Genomic DNA, 21,743 nt, shown 5'->3' with positions numbered 1-21,743 from the left:
AGGGTGGGAACACGGGTAGCAGAATAGTATGAAATGTTACATGTTAGACAAAGTACAAATAATACCACTTTTTAGAAGGGGGAGAGAAAGGGAAAGCAGAATAAGATCACAGACTGTTGTGTGGGTGGGGAATAAAGGAGACCATTTAAAACTTGAAGACACTGAAAGCTTAAGAAAGAGTAAACAGGGTGGGGGTGGGTGGGAAAAAAAGAGGTCCAAGGACACTAACAAAACTATAAATGCAAAAGTAACTGTAGAATAAAATTACAAACCTTGCTAAATACCAAAAGAAAATGTAAAAAATAACAAAGGAACACAATAAATGTTACCTAACACATACAGTAATTACACAGTAGTGACTGAGATAGGACCAAGCATATCAGTCATATCAAATATGTGTGGGCTTAAATTGCCTATTAAAAAGATTTTCAAGTTGGTTCAGAAAGCAAACATTAAAATTTGATTTAGGCAGGAATCTGCAAGTGGTTGTTAAAATCAAGGGTGGAAGATTTGGTAAGGCTCAGGATTTTTGCATGGTCTCCAAGTATCTCCTTACGGATTGCTTATTAGCTGCGAGAGTAAAAATAATAACTATATGGTAGAGAGACTGGACAATACCTTGACCAGATAATTAAAGCTAATATCACCAAAGAGAAAGTTAGGTACATCATGGCCTGTGACTATGCTACCCTTAGAAGGGCACGTCTTTGCTAATGTCATAGTAGCCTAGCAAGGAATGTATAAATCTAATAATGAAGAACATCAGACAAACCCAAATTGCAGAACATTTTATAAAATAAGTGGCCTCTGTTCTTCAACAAATATCAGTGTTATGAAAGAAAGGCAAACTCTGGAATGCCTCGAGATTAAAGGAATCTCAAGAGACCAAACAAAATTTGTGGCCTTGGGATAGACTGTGTACTAGATGGAGAGAAATACATTATTAAGGTAATTGACAGAATTGGAATATGGATGATGAAAGTACTTTATCAATATTAAATTTTCCAGAGTTTGATTACTGTTTGTGTAAGAATATCTTTATTCTTAAAAAGTCATATTGAAGTTAAGAGGCAAAGCATGATGAGGTGTGAACCTACTCTCAAATGGCTAAAACAAAGATACATAATAATGTTGGGTTGAGCGAGAGAAAGCAAAATTGGCAAAAATGTTTAAAAGTTGATGAATATGAGTAAAGTATTTGAGAGTTCTCTGTTCTTTAAGCTTTTCTCCAAGTTTTAATTTTTTTTAAAGATCTCTAGGTATTAACTATAAGCTGGAGACCAATACACACATACCAAAGTAGAATTTGAGTTACATAATTATCTCACTCTCCCTCTCTCCCCATCCTTTTTTGAATATTGAGTTTTTACCAGTTCAAATTACCGCTGTTTGGAAAGCCTGACATTTAGTATCAGTCTGTGTTAAGCTATAGATGTAATTTCTTTAAAGCTTGTTTTTCTGTTATTTTTTATAGAACTTGCCTTTTTTCCCCCTAAAATATGCCTGAGAGGAAAAAAAAAATTTTTTTTCTAAATGTGTCATTTGACCACCAATAAAATGCATGGTCATGTGGAAAAAAACCTAGCCGTTTGGTTTCTTCTCCATTTGTTTCCTGGTGTTCTGAGAACAAAATAGGGGATCAGATGGGTTTAGACACCTTTGAATATCTATGTCTTTTCTTATTTTTATCTTGTTCCAAAGTGAGCTCTATCAAACAATATGTGGACAGTAGTTTTCTAAGCTTTGCCAGCTATTTTGCAACTACGACCATTAAGCTCCTTTATCTTTTGAGGAACAGCTTGTCCTATATCAAAAGAAAAATATTTGAAGATACTCTGTCTTAATGATTCCATTTCTTTTAGTTTATGTGTAATATTATCAGTAGTTCTGCTTAGCCCATGTGTGAAGAAAAGAGAGAACATCAGATGAAATTTGAGATTATGCGTCCAATCTTATATGCCATATTAACTAATTTTTTAATTGTGAAAAACTAATTATTAAAATAAAAATTAACTTTATGCCACTGATTCTTTAACAGTATTTATATGAAGTTTCTTACTTCTGTTGTAATGCCGTATGGAGAAAAGAGAACCACACGGTTCTACCAAATTAACAATCCAGGATCCTCATTATACATTTCCAAATGGAGCAGTATCTCACACACACACAGAAGGTTGCACAGTGTTTTTCAATCTTTATAACTAGTGCAGTGGCAGATTACTGACTGATCCTAACTATGGCAATTAAAGATGCTTACATGATTTTTAAGTGTATGAAAAGTGTGAATTCTTTAGAGAACGTTGATATTTACTGTACAGTTTTAAATGCTTCCTTTTATAAGAAGATTGAAATGATGCATGCAGCTGCTTTTCTTAGAAGTGTGGAATTACTTTTTATCTAGGGACTGAGGATATTTTTAGAGATTATTTAGCCAAACACTGCAATGTAAAGTCAATGAAAATCAGGTTGAAATGACTGTGATACTGCAATACTAAGAAAGGCAAATCTTGTGTAGAATGAAATAATTTTTTTTGCTTAATTTTTATAGTGATAATATTATTTTACTGTTGATAATTTTCCTTGGTACATTTGAGTTCCTAAATTTCTAACCATTCTACTTACAACTGTTTTAGTAATTGCAGTCTTTTTTATTCAGGATTTTGTCATTAATATAATATTTTAAGTAATTATAAAACAAATTTTTTTCTAACTAGGAAGAAGCATTGCATGCATTTATTCAGCCAGAGATTCTGGATGGCCCAAATCAGTATTTTTGTGAACGTTGTAAGAAGAAGTGTGATGCACGGAAGGTAAATGCCATGTAGAGATTAATACTTGGGAATCTGAGATAATATTCCATATTCAATAGAGTCTCCCCCTTTTTGTTGTTTGTTTTTTAGGGCCTTCGGTTTTTGCATTTTCCTTATCTGCTGACCTTACAGCTGAAAAGATTCGATTTTGATTATACAACCATGCATAGGATTAAACTGAATGATCGAATGACATTTCCCGAGGAACTAGATATGAGTACATTTATTGATGTTGAAGATGAGGTAAATATTTGTTATTTTAAAGTATTTTTCATTAATCCACATTAGTCAGTCATGTTTTTGAAAGAGCTGTTTGAGGTAACAACACTGATGTCATTTAGACTATCTTCTTGATGGAAACTTTTTCTTTCTTATTTTCTAATGCGGAATTCAATACAACGACTTACCTTTGTATAAGCTTTTCCTGACTGCATAAATTATATTTTAAATATTCTTGTTTGATCAGAGTAACTTATGATACTCTTTGAAAAGACAATAAGGAACTCAGCTTTGGAATTATTTCTTGAAGTTGAGTGATAATCTTATGTTTTATAATTTCATCGTTATTGAAACCAGCCTGAAGGTAAGCCATACTCATGTTTCTGATCTATAATAAATGCAGACAATGCCTATGATGGAATGAATGAACCAACTGAATAGCATGGGCTTAATTTCTTGTATTTACCTACTATTTTGTATTTGCTATTTTGTCTGTTTTCCTTTTTTAATTTTTTCAATTTGAAACTTTATTTAAATAATTTAAGCATGGGATTTGAAGTGACACATGATGTAATGCTTATCAATTTCTTCCCACACTTTGGCCTCCCAAAATTCTCTGGTTCTTCTATCCTTATTCAATGAAAGACTTACAATATTCCACTCTATTATTTTGGAAACTCTTCTGATTTTATTATGTGGAATACTTATAATCACTTAGGCTAATTATTTCAAAGTGATAAATCTTTATTCTCAGAATTACCCTGAAGCGTTTTTTTTTGTTTTGTTTTGTTTTGTTTTGTTTTTTTACTGGAACTGATTACTATAGTTATAAAAAATGCCTTTTTCCAGGAGTTCAAAAATAATTTTAAACATTCACTAAGTTTTATTTAGTACTATTAAGTACTATGAGGCAGTTTGGTGTAGAAGAGCACATGTTTTAGGCATAGCTAGATGTGGATTCAAATTCTTGTCCTGCTACTTGCTAGCCTCTTGACCTTGGATAATTCATAAAACCTTTTGAGCCTCATTTCCAGATGCCTTAGATGAAGTAGCTGTTCATTGAATGGTAATTATGACCAATAACATTTTGAAAAGTTTAATTTAAAATAATGTCTCAGACAGTTGCGCTTAAGCTAGGAAATCTACCCAAAGTGTGCCAGACTTTCAGAGGAGACATAATCTTTGTAAGATTTCTACTCAAATAGAGATCAGTAGTAGATTGGTCTTCTGAATATGCCTAATATATTTCTCATAAAGGAAAATTTTTTCCAAAGAAGGAAAACCTATATATGAAGCTTAGTAGAAACTTTCTAGAGAGTTCTAGGTTTAGTTCTTGGGACAAGAAATGTTTTGGCTCAGCTGAAGAAGTTTCAGGAATTATATCTCTTTGGACTTAAATCTATAGCTGGATTTCACCTCCATTTTTCCTTGAACCTAACCTTCTTGAGAGATGAAGACTGTATATTAGATGTAGTACCTACAACAGAGTTCCTGGCAAAAAGTTTGTGCTTATTGTGTGTTGCTTGGTTTCACTCAAGAACTTCTATGCAATGCCTTACACATTTCAAAAACCTGCATCTTAGAAAATTCTCAAATTATTTAAATAAAAACATTTTTAGGGATGTATATAAAACGTTAAAGAGGGGAAAGGATTGTTTGGGGGTTTCTAACAAAGAGAATTCTTCAAATTAAATTTGTGTGAATGTGATTCAAAAACCATAAAGTAGAAAAGTATAATGTGCTGTAACCATTATAGTTCTACTTCCTGTAAGAAGCCTATAAAATTCTTAAGGATGAATACAATGTCTTGTTTCTCTTTCTAATTATCTGTAATACCTAATGCACTGATAAACCAAGTTGAAATTTTTGTTCAAGAAAAGAAATTATGTTCTTTCATGATTTGAGAACACCAGAAGCTCATTTTGGTGCTCAGCTTCTCTGATTTTGTGGATTTTGCTAAAAGAAATGATAATTTCAACCATTATGTTGTAACAGTAAACATAAATGAGGTTTAATAGAATTCTGAATCACTAATTGGTTGTATTAGAATTTTAAGGACATGATAGAAATGCTTTTAAAATACACTGTTGCTTGTTTAATTTTACTTAAGGTCTCACTTCTAAGAGAAAATAAATGTACTTAAAGTAAAATATTTTTACTCATATGTTAAATTGTGTGAAAATATTAGCAGTATATAGGTACAAAGTTTTGTTGAACATATTTTCTCTGTATTTTGTTTATAACTAAGATAATTATGTCTTATTAAGAAATCTCCTCAGACTGAAAGTTGCACTGACAGTGGAGCAGAAAATGAAGGTAGTTGTCACAGTGATCAGATGAGCAACGATTTCTCCAATGATGATGGTGTTGATGAAGGAATCTGCCTTGAAACCAATAGTGGAACTGAAAAGATCTCAAAATCTGGACTTGAAAAGGTACCTTTTATAGTTTGCATTTTTTAGTTGAAAGTGAGAATAATCTCTGACTTCCTATATAATTCTATAGCTGTTGTGACTGATAAAGTTCTCTTTAAAAGAAACTTAATTTTTGAAAGTTAAGACTTCTCAAATATAGTTTTTTTTGTGCATATATATATACATGACTATAATTAAACTTCAGGAAAAACTGCTTACAGATAAGAACATTAATTTTTGGGAGACCATACTTTAACTGTCTAAGCAAGCAGGATGATATAGAAACGATGCCTAATAGTCAAGAAACCAAGATTCTATTACCACCTCTGCCTTTAAGGTTGCAGCAAGTGTCTATAAATTTTGTCTGAGTTTTCTTATATAGAAAAGGAAAATGTTGGATTAGTCATTGATTTTTAAAAGTCTGGCCATGGAACACTTTATGAGACAATTAATAATAGATCTGATCTTTCTGAGTAGGGAAATGCCAAAGCCCCCAGTCTTTCTCCCTTGTCCTGCGATAGTCCTCAAGACACTTTGGAAAATGGTATAGTTCCATGGATTATCATTTGAAAACCACAGGATTGGATAATCTCTGGGATAGGATCTTGCCCCTGTGTCAATAACTTTAAGGGTTTTTTAGACCATTTTTTTCCCATATATATTCTGTTTTATTGAGGGAAAGATTATAGATAAAATGTCTTGAGCATGGTGTGAATAATAAACCAGTAATGTGAAGACTGATCACTAACTCAAGTATTACAGAGTCATTAAATATAGGGATTTTTAAGGCAGTATTTAAAAATAGAGTTTTACTTTCATAAATCTGTTTTTAGACCAAGGCCATTCTTCTAATTATCACCACCATCCTTTACCTTTTAAAATTATCTGTTTCATTCAGGGAAGACAGTTGAGCAGGGATCCTATGTAATGAATAATGTAATAAGTACATTGTAACTTAGTATAGCAACATGGCATTCTAGCAAGAGTTGGCAAACTATAACTCAAGAGCCAAATCTGGGCCCTTGCCTGTGTTTTTACATACACTGTCATTTCATCTGCAAATAAAGACAGTATTCTTCCTTTCCCATCTGCCTGCCTTTTTCTTGTCTCACTGCACTCTGTGGGACTTCCAATGCGGTGTTGAATAGAGTGGTGAGGGAGAACATCCTTACCTTGTTCCCAGTCTTCAGAGGAAAGCTTTCAGTTTCTTATCATTGAGTGTGATGTTGACTTTCAGTTTTTTATGTTCTTTTCCTACTTTGCTGAAAACTTTTATCATGAATAGGTATTGGATTTTTCCAGATTTTTTTTTCTATGTCAGTTGATATGATCATGTATGTAATTTTTCTTCTTCAGCCTAAATTACATAGATTGATTTTCAAATGTTAAGCTGTCTTTGCATACCTGTAATGAATCCTGCTTTGTCATGGTGTGTATTTCTTTTTATACATTGTTGATTTGATTTGCTAATATTTTGCAGAGGATTTTTGCATCTGTGTTCATGAGATGCGTTGATCTGTAGTTTTCCTTTCTCATAGTGTCTTTATCTGCTTTTGGTGATGTTGGGCTCATGTAATAAGTTAGGGAATGTTCCCTCTGCCTTTATTTTTGGAACAGATTGTGGAGACTTGGTATTGTTTCTTAGATATTTGGTAGAATTCACCAGGGAAATTATCTGGGCCTGGTGCTTTCTTTTTTAGAAAGTGATCAATTGATTTAATTTCTATAATAGATATAGGGCTTTTCAGGTTACCTGTTTCTCCTTTGTGAGTTCTGGTGGTTTGTGATTTTTAAGAAGTTGGTCTGTTTTATCTGTGTAATCGAACTTGGGGGCATAGAGTTATACAAAGTATTCTTTTATTGTCTTTTTAATTGTCCTTTAATGTCCTTTTAATGCAGGGATGAACCTTCTTTCATTTCGGATATTGGCAATTTGTGTTGTCTTTTTAATCTTGGTTAGCCTAATTAGAGATTTACCAATTGTATTAGGGTTTTTTTCTTCCAAAGGACCAGCTTTTGGTTTTGTTCACTTTTTCTGTTGTTTTCCTGTTTTCAATATTGATAAGGATTGCATTGAACCTATAGATCACTTTGTATAGTGTGGACATTTTAACAGTATTAAGTCTTCCAGTTCATGAACACGGGATGTCTTTCCATTTATTCGTGTCTTTAATTTCTTTCCTTGATGTTTTTTTGTTTTTGGTTTTGGTTTTTTTTTTTTTGAGACGGAGTCTCGCTCTGTCGCCCAGGCTCCAGTGCAGTGGTGTGATCTCGGCTCACTGCAAGTTCCACCTCCCAAGTTCACGCCATTCTCCTGCCTCAGCCTCCTGAGTAGCTGGAACTACAGGCACCGGCCACCATGCCCAGCTAATTTTTTTGGATTTTTAGTAGAGATGGGGTTTCGCTGTGTTAGCCGTGATGGTCTTGATCTCCTGACCTCATGATCCATCCGTCTCGGCCTCCCAAAGTGCTGGGATTACAGGCGTGAGCCACCGCACCCGGCCTCCTTAATGTTTTATGGTTTTTCAGTGTATGAGTCTTCTGCCTCCTTGGTTAAGTTTATTCCTAAGAATTTTATTCTCTTTGACACTATTGTAAATGGAATTGTTTTCTTAATTTTCTTTTTGGATTGTTAGTGTTAGTGTAACAATAAATTGTTAGTATTTAGAAATGCAACAGATTTGTGTGTGTGTTGATTTTGTATCCTGCACTTTTTGTTGAATTTACTTGTTAGGGTTTTTTTTAATGCGGAATCTTTATTTTCTACATACAAGATTGTCATCAGTGAACAGAAATAATTTTTCTTCTTTCTTTCCTATTTGGATATCTTTTATTTCTTCTTGCCTGATTGCTGTGGCTAGGACTTCCAGTGCTATGTTGAACAGAAGGGGTATGAATGGGCATTTTTGCTTTGTTCCCGATCTTAGAGGGAAAGCTTTCAGTTTTTCACCATTTAATATGATGGTAGCTGTGGGGTTTTCATATAAGGCTTTCATTATGTTGAGATAATTTCCTTCTATTCCTAGTTTGTTGAGTGTTTTTATCATGAAAGGGTGTTTAATTTTGTCAGATGCTTTTTTTTAATCAATTGAAGCGATCCTGTGGTTTTGTTTTTCATTCTGTTAATGTAGTGTATTACATTGATCACTTAGTCATGATGTATAGTCCTTCAATGTGTTACTGAATTTGGTTTGCTTGTATTTTGTTAAGGATTTATGCATGAATATTCATCAAAGAGATATCGTTCTATAGTTTTTAGTATCTTTGTCTAATTTTGGTATCAAAGTCATGCTGACCATATAGAATGAGTTTGGAAGTTTTTCTCCTTTTTGCTTTTTCAGAAAGTTTGAGAAGGATTCGTGTTAATTCTTTAAATGTTTGATAAAATTCTCTAGCAAAGCAACCTGGTCCTGGGGTTTTCTTTTTTGGGAGGTTTTTGATTACTGATTCAATCTCCTTACTAGTTATAGATGTGTTCAGATTTTTTATGTCTTCTTGAGTCAGCCTTCATAAGCTGTTATGTTTGTAGAAATTTATCCATTTCTTCTAGGGTATCTAATTTGTTGGCATATAATTTTTCAGTCTCTTATGATCCTTTTTATTTTTGTGGCTTCAGTATAATGTCTCCTCTTTCATTTCTGATTTTTGTTATTTGAGTCTTGTCTCTTTCTTAGCCTAGCTAAGGGTTTGTAAACTTTGTTGATCTTTTCAGAAAGCCAGCTCTTAGTTTCATTTTTTTTTCCTATTCTCTATTTATTTCTGCTCTAATCTTTATTTCCTTCCTTCTGCTAACTCTGAGTCTAGTTTTTTTCTTCTTCTTCTTCTTTTTTTACATCCCTCCTCCCCAACTTAGTTTGTTCTTCTATTTCTGGTTCCTTGTGGTATAAAGTTAGGTTATTGATTTGAGATGTCTTCTTTTTTTTTTTTTTTAGTATAGGCATTGACATCTATAAACTTTCCTCTTTTGTTTCATTGCATAAGTTTTGGTATGTTTTTGTTTTCATTTGTCTCAAGATATTTTCTAATTTCCTTTGTGGTTTCTTCTTTGACCCATTGGTTGTTCAAGAGTGTGTTGTTTAAAACAACTTACGCATATTTGTGAATTTTCCAGTTTTCCTTTTGCTATTGATTTCTAGTTTCTCTCCTTCACTTTTAAAGGATTATTTCTCTGGATATAGAATTCTAGGTTGGTGGTACTTTTTCTTTCAACACGAAATATTTCATTACACTCTTCTTGGTTGCTTGGTTTATAATGAAAAATGTGCTATAATTCTTATCCTTATTCCTCTATAGGTAAGGTGTTTTTCCCCTCTGCCTCCCCTGAAGATTTTTTTGTCTTTGGTTTTGTTCAGTTTGAACATGATATGCCTAAACATGGGAGTTTTTGTTTTTTTTGTTGTTTCAGTTTTTGGTTTATTGGGCAGGGTGGGTATTTATTCTGTTTGGTGTTGAGCTTCCAGGTCGGTTGCTTAGTGTTACCAGTTTTTGTAAATAAAGATTTATCAGAACACATTCACTCTGGTTGTTTACATATTATGTATGTCTGGTTTAGTACTATAATGACAGAGTTGAGTAGTTGCGACAGAAACCGTATGGCCCAGAAAGCCTAAAATATTCATTCTTTGACCCTTGCATTAGTGGCCCAAATGATCTAGATTTTAGTTCTTACTTTGCCATAAATAAACTGTATCACTTTGGACAAATCATTTAATCTGTGTGCCTTTCAGTTGCTACATTTTGGAGGAATTTGGACTAGATGCTTTCTGTTCTACCCAGATCTAGAAATTTGTAATTCTGTTTGCTAGTACCATGTTTGAAGATGTATCCCCTTTTAATTAAGAGTAATGTATTGCTTTGTTAAATAGTAGTAAAAGAGAAGAAAATGTTAGGACACGTTTTTATGTAATTTTATTTACAAATTATCATGCTACATTTGGATGAAGGCACTTTCCTTCCTACTTTTTGGCAATGTATTTGTGATTTGAAACTAAAATTATTGCATTTGAGAACCCTTACTCTGTCATGACTGTATTATCTTTGCTTTAAAATAGATATATACAGTTCTAATTTGGAAGGCAATTCAGTCTTCTGAATATATCACCATTATTGTCATCTAGAAGTTGCTACTATTAGAATTTTCCAGGAAGATAATTATGTTGGCTTTGATCATTATGATGAAACTTAAAAAATGTATAGCTGTTGGTTGGCAGGCTTTTTCTGTGTTTATTTTTTTTCTAAATGGGGAGACTGCTTATGATAAGATATTGTTCATATCATTCAGTGATATCAAAATTTTGTCTAGTGTATTTACTACATTCAAAGCATTTTAATTTAATAACATGGGGTTACCACATTTCATAAGTTGTTCAATGCTTTAAACACATTTTGGATTGCAAATAAATTCTGAAACTTCCTCCCTATCACCACTGTAATTAATTTTAGTTTTAGGAATAAAATTTGAACCATATAAACAAGTTTTCAGACATTTTCAAAATTTGTTCTAGAAATTTCACTAATTAACAATATGTTGTGGTCAAGTTTAAAGTTATTTTAAGATAAATTAGAATTTCTTGAAAGTTATAGAAGGCTCTACAATGCTTTTTAGGCAAAGAATAAAGAAGAGAAACCCTAGTACTTGTAGAAAAGTAAATAAAATAAAGCTTGTCTGTCATAAACTGGGAATCTTCTGATGTCAAATTGCCTTTTTAACCTCCTTCTCTGTTTCTGTCTTCCTACCTGTTCTTTTTTTTGTGATAGAGTTACTGTTCTGCAGAGTCTCCAGTATCTCAAACTGTCTTAGGAGTTGTGAAGTGCATGGGCTTCTGAAAGAAAAGATTGTCTTAAATATAAAAATAAGTCATTATAAATGACCTCTTTTTTTTAAGCAAGTTGCCTCTTTTCTTGATTTTCTTCCACAAATACTTAAGTTTGCCTAAAATAATCTTTAGTTCCAAACTTTAAAGAATTGTTTGCAGAACAGGAAACTAAAGAAATAATTTTAATTTATTGTAGATATAGTATAATTCAGGATTCATTCTTAATATGAGAGAACAAATCAGTAGATCATGATGTCACAGATAATGCATAAATACATTAGAAGATATTCCAAATAATTATATTCCTCAGCTCTTTTGTAAAGGAAATAGAATTTAAATAAGAAACAGTATGTTACTTCGGATTTTTTTAATCGACTGTGCATTTTAGAACAGCACTGTAATTAGCGTCTGCTTCTGAAATTTTAGACTGTTATTTAATTTTTACATATGTAAGTTTATATTTACAGATATATGTGGTTTCAAAGGTTATAGCATAATTAAAATGTGAAAGAGTGCACTGATGAAACTTGTGTAACTTGTGGTATATACAGTTGTTTGATAACTTGCCATTTTTGTTTTACCTTAGGGGAAAGTTGACCTGTAATATATAGGACAACTAACCATGTTCTCTGTGTGTTAACAGAGAATAGGAAATACACAAATAAGGGTTGTGTTTTTCTTCTCCTCTGAATTACTTTTATTTTTTCCCCTTAGAATTCCTTGATCTATGAACTTTTCTCTGTTATGGTTCATTCTGGGAGCGCTGCTGGTGGTCATTATTATGCATGTATAAAGTCATTCAGTGATGAGCAGTGGTACAGCTTCAATGATCAACATGTCAGCAGGGTAAGGAGATGTCCTTTGAGATTATTACTCTGAAAGGTGGGAGTAAGGATGTTTCTAAACAACACTAAGGTTTATTAAGAATGAGTGAATCTGTCTAGTGATACATCTTAAGACCCATATCAAATCTGTCTTTAATTTTTGCTTTTAGTAAAGTTCTTGCCTTTGTTTATTATTTCTTTGTTTTGCTTTGTTTTGTTTGGGGCTTGCTGAATATCTCCAGAGATAGACTACCGGGCCTGAACCTTCATAGGTGCTACTTGTGCTTCACGTGTGATTAGGAATGCTAGAACTGACTGGCTGGCAAGCAGCCACTGATTATGATTAAATTTTATGAATTGGTAGCTGTGTGAGCAATCATGAAGGTCTTTGATAGCATTTAACTCTGAGGTTAAAGATTGAGTTACATATTGACATTAATGTGATAGTGTTATAGAATTTGCAAAAAAAATCATGTAACACATTTTCAGATAACACAAGAGGACATTAAGAAAACACATGGTGGATCTTCAGGAAGCAGAGGATATTATTCCAGTGCTTTCGCAAGGTAAGCAATTTCCTAATTTTCAGTGTTTAAAAGTTAGAATTAATTATAACTTCTCAGTGTTTTTTATCATCAAAGATTTAACCAAGGGATTGAGAAACTACAACCCATGAGCCAAATCCAACCTGCCTCCATATTTTGGAAATAAAGTTTGAACACTGACATAGCCATTTGTTTCTATATTATGTGTTAATGCTTTTACACTATAATAACATAGTTGAGTAGTTGCAGCACAGACCATATGGCCTGCAAAGCCTATGATTTTTACTATTTGGTCCTTGCTGGAAACAACTTGCTGGCCCCTGATTTAACTGTTGCATGTAGACATTCCAATACACAGTTTTGTTGAAGACTTTACTATATTACCAAGAGGAGATACGGAATCTTCTCTAAATGTGATAAGAGGAAACAGATTTTCCTCTTGTCTGTAATGTTTTAAATCTCAGTGTGTCTATGAACAGTGGCATGATTTTCTAATTGTTTTTTTAAAAAATCACAATTTAAAGTAAATATTTCATGCTTAGAAGTGGAATCTTTTTAATCTACTTTTTGTCCCTATTAATCTTTTTTATGTTTCTACTAGTTCCACAAATGCATATATGCTGATCTATAGACTGAAGGATCCAGCCAGAAATGCAAGTATGTTTACCTACAGTTATTTGATTTTAATTTGTGTTATAAACTAATTTCTTTTGTAAGTTTGCAAACCCAGATAACTACTTTTAAATGATAGGATAATTAAGTTGTTTTATGCCTGGAAGAATTATTTACAAAGACTGTTACAAAATAATACCAAATGGTAAGGACCTTGAAAAAATGTTGTTGAATTATTTTTTAATATATGAAGAGATAAAACTACATTAAATAAATTGAATGTTTATTAGTAGTAAGATTATATTATGTGCAGTCTGATGTAGGGATGATAACATTTTTGGAATTATTGCTTTTAAAATATTGCAGTGTTTGTTTTTTCTTGCTAATTCTGACTCAGGCTGTATTACAAATATATAGGGGGGTGTGTATAGATACATATACAGGTGATGTGTTTGTTCATAGTCTTTTCATAATTAAAAAAATGTAATCACAATCTTTGATTTCAGTATATTTCCTTTGTTTAGACACTACCATTGCTATTAGTAAATCTGTTTCAAGCATTATGTTTTTATTCACATTTTTGTAAACCCTCATTAGATGGTGAATTCAATTGGTACAAGGCTTAGGACTTACTCATCTTTTCACATAAAGTATATTCTAGGATCTGTCATATAGTAATGTTCAATAATTTACTATGGAATTAATGAAAAAATAAATGGAAATTATAATAAGTCATTTCAGAACAGAGATTTAAGAGCAGAAGTAATCATTTGTACTGTATTATAAAGAAACCACCCCAAAGAGTAAGCTGACCCAGGTCATAGCTATCTGGAAGCAGAGCCAGTATTGTAATTCATGCCCCTCATGTGGACCCAACCTTCCAATAGTGCAATAACTCAGCCTTCTTTTACTCCCCCAACTCTAGTTTTCTTATAAAGCACCAGAGGGCGCTGTATGATATGACATGGAATATTTTTTAAATTAGAGTTCTTTCCTAGAAGCAACAGCTTTTTACCTTTTATGGACACATGCTATTTTTGATAAATTTTTTTTCCCTTTTTAATGCCAAATAATCATTGGCTTTATTAAATGGTGTCATAATTTCATATTGTCCCTTTGAATGCTTTGAGTTACATATGAAGTTGTAATTATTAAGAAAAACTTTCGTAAAAATGATTATATGTGAGTCTATAGTAATGGTTTTTTGCATATACTTTTTCTTTTAACTAATTGTTTAAAAGTAGCCTCACAAATTATATCAGGCTGTCCTCGTATTGCTATAAAGAAATACCCAAAACTAAGTAATTTATAAAGAAAAGAAGTTTAATTGTCTCACAGTTCTGCAGGCTTTGCAGGAAGCATGATGCTAGCATCTGCTCAGCTTCTGATGAAGCCTTGGGGAGCTTTCAGTCATGTCAGAAGGCAGTATGCGAGCAGGCATTTCACATGGCAAAAGCAGGAGCAAGCAAGTTCTGGGGTTGGGGGAGGGGTGCCACACACTTTTAAATGACCAGAACTCATGAGAACTCAGTATCGCAAAGACAGCACCAAGCCATGAGGGATCCACCCTCATGACCCAGACATCTCCCACCAGGTCCCACCTCCAGCATTGGGGATTACAATTCAACATGAGATTTGGGCGAGGACAAATGTCCAAACTATATCACAAATAATCATCACTTTTTGTATTCAAATGAATCTTGACCATATAGAGAGGGAGAAATCCAATAGATGAAGGTGTCAGTTTTATGACTCTGCATTCTTTGGTTAGGAGGCAGCTAAAGACTGCTTTGAGAACACAGGAAAGATAATAGTAAACAAATAGGTAGTACTCAGTAGCAGCAACAGCAGCAGCATTTATTAAGTTTTATTGTATCTCAGGTAGTAACTTTATGGGGTAATGATATTAATAAGCTGAAGAGACTTACATTTGGAGAAGTAAACTTGCCCAAGATCACACAGTTTGATGGGGATGGCATGATTTGAAGTCAGAAATTATTTTCAAGTCGCAGAGAGCTTTTTCATTCTAAAATATTAATCCACATACTGGAGTTGTTCTGGAGCCAAGAGCCATTTTGAATAAACACATGGCTCTTTAAGATATGAGACCTAATCATGTGTCCCTGTTAACTATCTCTTAACCCTTTTCTGGATGAAGCTTGTATTCCAAGTTGAGAGAAGGTTGTAATGGAGATATAGCTCCGTGAGTGCTGTAGTAGAAGTATATACCATGACAGCATAGTGAAGCAGGATGAATAAAGGCAGCCCAGTTTCAGTGACACTGTCTTATCCTGTTTTTATTACTAATAGAATTTCTAGAAGTGGATGAATACCCAGAACATATTAAAAACTTGGTGCAGAAAGAGAGAGAGTTGGAAGAACAAGAAAAGAGACAACGAGAAATTGAGCGCAATACATGCAAGGTTGAATTCTATCATTTTATTTTTAATTGAAAGTGCTATTTTTAAGCTTGCTTACCTGCAATTCTAATGACTAGCTCATTGGGTTGATTCTGAGACAATTATGCTATCATGATCATTGAACAGTGTAACCAACTATACTATAAAGGTAAAATTTGATTTGATTTGATGTGTAAAAACCCAGTAACATGCAGTGATGGTGCTCAGTGCTGGTGAAGCCACAGTTGAGGTAGACACATTCTCTTATCCTACTAAAAGAAAATAAATCCATAAAAACTGGATAGAAATTGAGTAGTATTTATCAGGAGCCTTAAGCAAAATCATATTTTTTTATATAATTTCTCTTATGGAATTACCTAACGAAATAATCATAATTACTGTAATAATCTTGATTACAGGGATATTCATTATAGCATTTTCCAAATTAGGGAAAAATTGGAAACAACACAAATGTATATTGGTAGGGGAATGATTACATAAATATGATACATGCTTATAAGGAAACATACAGTTGTTAAAATTAATGTTTTTGAATTTTTGTATGGTGTGAGACATAATCGGTGTCAATTACTAAGTGAGAAAGAATAGATAGAAGAAAGAATGATCTCAGTTATATTCTTTTAAAAAATTGCAGTATTTTGACAATTAGGAATAAATGCTATCTACGGAAGAATTGAACTTTGACTCTGGAACTGCAGAGTTGATGATGATATTTTACATTTTCTAGATAAAATTATTCTGTTTGCATCCTACAAAACAAGTAATGATGGAAAATAAATTGGAGGTTCATAAGGATAAGACATTAAAGGAAGCAGTAGAAATGGCTTATAAGGTATGTTTAATGGCATCATTGGCATTTACTTACTAATACAACAGTATTAACATAATTTCCCAAGTTTTTATAATGGATAATAGTTATATAAACACTGGCAGTAACCTTGGTAACCGGTTAATTTATCTCTTACCGAGTATATTTATACCTCTCCTTTGGAGCATAGTCAGTTGATTTTGAAAATTTTCGCCCTTTGGAAGCCATTTAAAGTTTCTAGATCCCAGAATTAAAATTAGGAACAGAATGTTTATTTGCTCTTTCTATTCATTTAACATACATCTCATGAGTGTTTACTGTATGAAACATTAGAGATATTAGAGTGAATAAGACAACATGAGGTGTTAGAGATACCAGAGTGAACAAGGCATGGCCACTGCCCTCATGGAGTTTACAATCTATTGGAAAGAACAGACAAAACATACTTAAATATCACAATTTGCAATTATTTTATTATTTAGATGCTATAAATACATTAGTAGTAAATTGAGAAAATTTATTTTGAAACTTTAACCATGAGAAAGGGAGACAGCGATGCAAAAAGTTGAGGAAGAATATACTGGTCCATAGTCAGATGCGTTACGCATTCCATCACTGGCCCATGCTCAAGGAAGAATATTGTAAGTAGAGTAAACAGCATGTGCAGAAGTGCTGAGGTGAGGAGATGCTTGGCAGGTTTAAGAAACTGAAGAAAGGAGCCATATGTTTAGATTGTTTTGAGTGAGCACAGAGTACCATAAAATGAAATTAGAGATTTTGTGAAATAGAAGTTTACATTTTGTTCTCTAAGAGTAGTGGAAAGTTATTAATGAGGTTTGAAAGGCAAATGGGGTCACCGCTGTTTCACCAGATCATTCTAAATGTCATTTATGATACTTAACAAATTAAAGTTTTCCCCTTTCCATATAAGCAGTAACAGAATGACTGAAATTAAAAGTCATTACCTAGAGAAAAAATTGCGTACTACATCATTTTGTGTATAATTATACATGGAACCAATAAAATAACTAAAAATAACACACAAGATAGCTGACATTGTTTCTCAAAGTGTGATCCAGCGCAATCTGCACCAGAGTCACATTCTTATTAAAAATGCTAATTGCTGCAGATGAATCAGAATTTCTCTGCTGGAGCCCGGAAATAGGCATTTTAACACATATCTCAGGTGATTCTTAGGCATAGTCAAGTTTGAGAATCACTTATATTATACATCTGGTCCTGCATAGCACTTATCAGTATTGAAATTTTACATTTAATTGTTTGGCTATTTTAATTAATATTACTGTCCCTCACTAGACTATAAGCACATACAAGTGCAAAAACCATTCTGGTTTTGCTCACAATTTTATTTTTAGTACTCTTCCCTGGTATATAGAAAAGTCAAAATTGGTTGGGTATGTTGAATGGTTAAATGAATGAACAAACATTAAGATGGACGGATGGCTCTGGATTTGCCTCATTTTGGTAAAAATTCTTTAATGGTGGACTGCAAGCATTAGTCTTGAAAATAGGAAGTAAAAGTTCACAAATAAAAAGAAACAAACAAACAGAAGAGAGAAATAAGACAATCTTATATGCCAAAAATAGAGCTTCATTGTTGGGGATGGGAGTTGGGGAGGAGTAGAGATCAATGGGGATACGCTGAGGCTTACAGGTCCTTCTTGAAAATCATAATCACAATCTTAAATGAACATTGAATACTTCTAAGCAATCCTACTGTGTTTCTCTAGGAGGCTTATTTCCTATCAAGAGAGTTGTTGCAGCCAGGGTATGTCATCTATTAGTGACATAAGCTATAAGGACATTTTATGATAGAAATTCCTATACCATGAGCTTTAAGTATTCTGGAGGCTAATATTGAAAGGGGATATCATAGAAGCCAACCCTTTGTGATGGCTTTATGAGACATGCTGTCCTCCTGTACTTAGATTGTTACTAGATACATGAATTATCAATTCTACTCCAGATTGGATTAAGAAAACAAAAGATGCATATTCTAGTTGGCTGTTTGGTTGTTTTCCTCTGTGTTTCCAGCTTAGTTGATTACGAACAATAGTTACAATACATTGATTTTGTTTCTACACCTAAAGTTTATGATGTTAACTTTTTAAAAAATAAAAAATGTATTTAGTACATGCTTTATATGATTTGAGGGATAATGAAACATAATTATTTAAAAATAACATTTAAGTTGTGCCTGTAATTTTGATGTCTTTGATGCAAATCATAAATGTGTGGATTTTGTTAGGGCCTATTGTAGTGTTATTCCCCAACAGACTAAAACACTGTGTATTTATTTATGTATATATATTTTTTCTTTCTGGGGGATTACTTTCTTTTAGATGATGGATTTAGAAGAGGTAATACCCCTGGATTGCTGTCGCCTTGTTAAATATGATGAGTTTCATGATTATCTAGAACGGTCATATGAAGGAGAAGAAGATACACCAATGGGGCTTCTACTAGGTGGCGTCAAGTCAACATATATGTTTGATCTGCTGTTGGAGACGAAAAAGCCTGATCAGGTTTTCCAATCTTATAAACCTGGAGGTGAGCAATTTTACACTATTTTTAGTTGTTCTGTACTTAAAATTTTCATGAGAAAGTTTTTTTTTTATTGTAGAAACGAACATAATTTAAATTTTGTATATGGCCTTAAAATGTAGAATAATTTTGACAGGTTGAGAAGTACTCAGCAACAGCTTGGAATTAAGTTCTAGATTACTTGCAAAAAGTTGTATACATAAATTTAAAAACAACAAAACTTCTAGCTTACAGTCTTCAGTGGGTTTTTTCTTTTCCAGTGTGTGGTACTGAATCATTCTGGATGCTGTCAATCCCTAAAGTTATCAATTGCTCTCTTAGGAAGATCTCTCTTTCTCTTTCTTTCTCTTTATAGAGAAGACCTTGGTCCAAAAAAGTGTATTCCCATAACGTCTCAGAGTAGAGGCAGTTTTTCAGGTCTTCTTTGGAAGGGTGGATTCATTATCCCATCACTGTCAGCATTTACAATTTTTCATCATCCTCTCTATTTCTACAGGTCCCAGGGACTTCATCTTTTCTTTCTTCATTAAATCTATCACATTCACTCAGCACATTGAGTTTGTTATTTTTTTTTTCTTTGAGACTGCTTAGGAAAACCAAAATATCATGCCCCTAGTTTTCCCAGAGACAGTTTCCCTATAGACAGTTACATGGTCTGTTTGTGTCCAGAGTTTTCTATAATTACCATATGTAAATTGTAACAAATAGAAGAAAAGCAAAATGTTTATATAATTTTACAAAATCCATACTGTTGTGTCTTGGCCATAACTCCTTTGCATCAGTGGTTAGTCAGAATTAGGTTCTCTGTGTTTTTTCCCCAGAAGTTGAACTTACAAAACTTTATTCTGCCCTTTTACAATAATGTTCCTCTGTGGATCCCGTATATCTCCTTTTTAAATGAAGGCCTCTGTTTACAGAGTAGGTTAGATGTAGTATTCTTTCAAGGAGTCTACCTCTCTTAAGTGAGAAAATTTTATTTCTGGAAACCTTATGATGTCTACTTCGACTTCTAAGACTCTACCCTATCTATAAAGAGTCCCTTAAGGACGTTTCCTTGCTTTTTTTTTTTTTTTTTTTTTTTTTTTGCTAGACAGGTAAAAGAATGATTAGGATATAACATGAGTCAGCAGTAATACCACTTATTTGAAGGAGAACTCTAAATGCAAGTGTGGATTGTAAGACTTATAAAGTAGTCTTTATTCATTAATAATCAAGATCTTAGCAGAATATTTTGTCAAATTTAGATTAACAACATAGGGAAAAAACTGAGGATTGACATAAAACATGAGGTTAAAACAGATACAGAATAACTGTGTATTAAATACAATGTTTGAAGATCATTTATTTTTCAAGTGATTAAGAGTTTAGTTATAAACATAACCTTCTGAAAACAGAAGAGAATGGGATTAAATTTCAATATAAAGGATTTAAGTGAGAAAACAAAGGCATAATCAGAACAGTTTTTGTGTGGAATTTTCCTTGGGATATAGAAAATATTGTTTTGAGGATAAGAAGTCTTTGATGATGAACAAGGTCTTGAGTGGCTTAATAAGGGGTTTGTTCAAAAGCAAGCAGGAGTGCTGTGTCACCTTTAATATTTGTTTTGCAGTAACTGGTGATTTATATTTATTCAGTGTTGTTGTTTCCATCTGTACTTGGAAGTTTGGATTTGTCACCTGTTAGAAACACATTAAGAATGCATTACTCATGTGAAATACATTAAAAAATAACCTCCAATTATGTGTTTATGTCTTCAAATGTGACAGAAGTGATGGTGAAAGTTCATGTTGTTGATCTAAAGGCAGAATCTGTAGCTGCTCCTATAACTGTTCGTGCTTACTTAAATCAGACAGTTACAGAGTTCAAACAACTGATTTCAAAGGTAAGTTTTAAAAGAGGTCTGTAAATAAATTTTTGAGTGCCTGCTATGTACAAGACACTATGTGATATTTATGAATAAGATACATGCTTTACCTCCAGGAGCTAATATTTGTAGGTAGGAAACAACTGTAGTTAAAAGAAACAGATTGAGTAAAGTGTGGAGGTAAGAAAGTGTGAGGCAAGTACATATAACAACTTATATGTGTTGGCTGGATTATCATAAAATACAGGATTGGAAATGTAAGTACAGTTTATTTCATGAAGAGCTTTAAACAGTAAACACGAAAGTTTGGGCTCCTTTTTGGTGTAGGCAATAAGTCGAGTTTTTGTTTTCATCGTTTTTAAGTGCGGCAATGCTGCATTTAGTGTCTGGTGACACTAGACTAGCATTCCACATGCCTTGAGGGGAGTCAGGAATGGAGAGGAGGAAGCTGTTGAAATAATTCAAGTGCAGGTGTATGACTGGAAATGAGAGAAGGCATAGATTCCAAGAGAGAGAGAATCTGTAGGACTTGTAATTATTAAATGTTGGGGTAAAGCAGATGCACCGATGACCTGAGCCAGGGGTTTCAAACTTGGGTAACCAGAAAAGTAGGGATACATTAATAGAAATAGAGGAGGAAGGTGAGGGTGTAGACTTCACAGGGAAATGATGAATTAAATACTGGTGCCATTATGTGAGCTAGTGATAAAGAACATAGGCTCATTCAGATTTTTTGAGCTGGAAAAATATAACAATGAAAACATTCAAATTTGGGGGGGCAAAAGGATTAGTCCACACCAGACAAATGATTATCATCCTTACAAGGGTCCTGTACTCTGCAGAACC

The 21,743-nt window shown here is 33.1% G+C and overlaps 1 protein-coding gene across 3 annotated transcripts in view; it reads left to right on the top strand.

The window, feature by feature from the left end:
• The window catches only part of USP47 (ubiquitin specific peptidase 47), a 116,123-nt gene that overhangs the window by 76,617 nt on the left and 17,763 nt on the right, over positions 1–21,743 (top strand). For all 3 annotated transcript variants that reach the window (XM_009246617.3, XM_002822025.6, XM_009246616.4), the window contains 10 exons: positions 2,715–2,810; positions 2,901–3,053; positions 5,297–5,464; positions 11,974–12,105; positions 12,573–12,649; positions 13,230–13,285; positions 15,551–15,663; positions 16,388–16,492; positions 18,832–19,039; positions 20,800–20,915. In XM_009246617.3, coding sequence (XP_009244892.1) covers positions 2,715–2,810; positions 2,901–3,053; positions 5,297–5,464; positions 11,974–12,105; positions 12,573–12,649; positions 13,230–13,285; positions 15,551–15,663; positions 16,388–16,492; positions 18,832–19,039; positions 20,800–20,915 — 1,224 coding nt within the window. The remainder of the gene's footprint in view (positions 1–2,714; positions 2,811–2,900; positions 3,054–5,296; positions 5,465–11,973; positions 12,106–12,572; positions 12,650–13,229; positions 13,286–15,550; positions 15,664–16,387; positions 16,493–18,831; positions 19,040–20,799; positions 20,916–21,743) is intronic.

Source organism: Pongo abelii, chromosome 9 (genome assembly GCF_028885655.2).
Source record: "Pongo abelii isolate AG06213 chromosome 9, NHGRI_mPonAbe1-v2.0_pri, whole genome shotgun sequence".
NCBI lineage: Eukaryota > Metazoa > Chordata > Mammalia > Primates > Hominidae > Pongo > Pongo abelii.
This window is presented reverse-complemented; position numbering and strand designations above follow the sequence as displayed.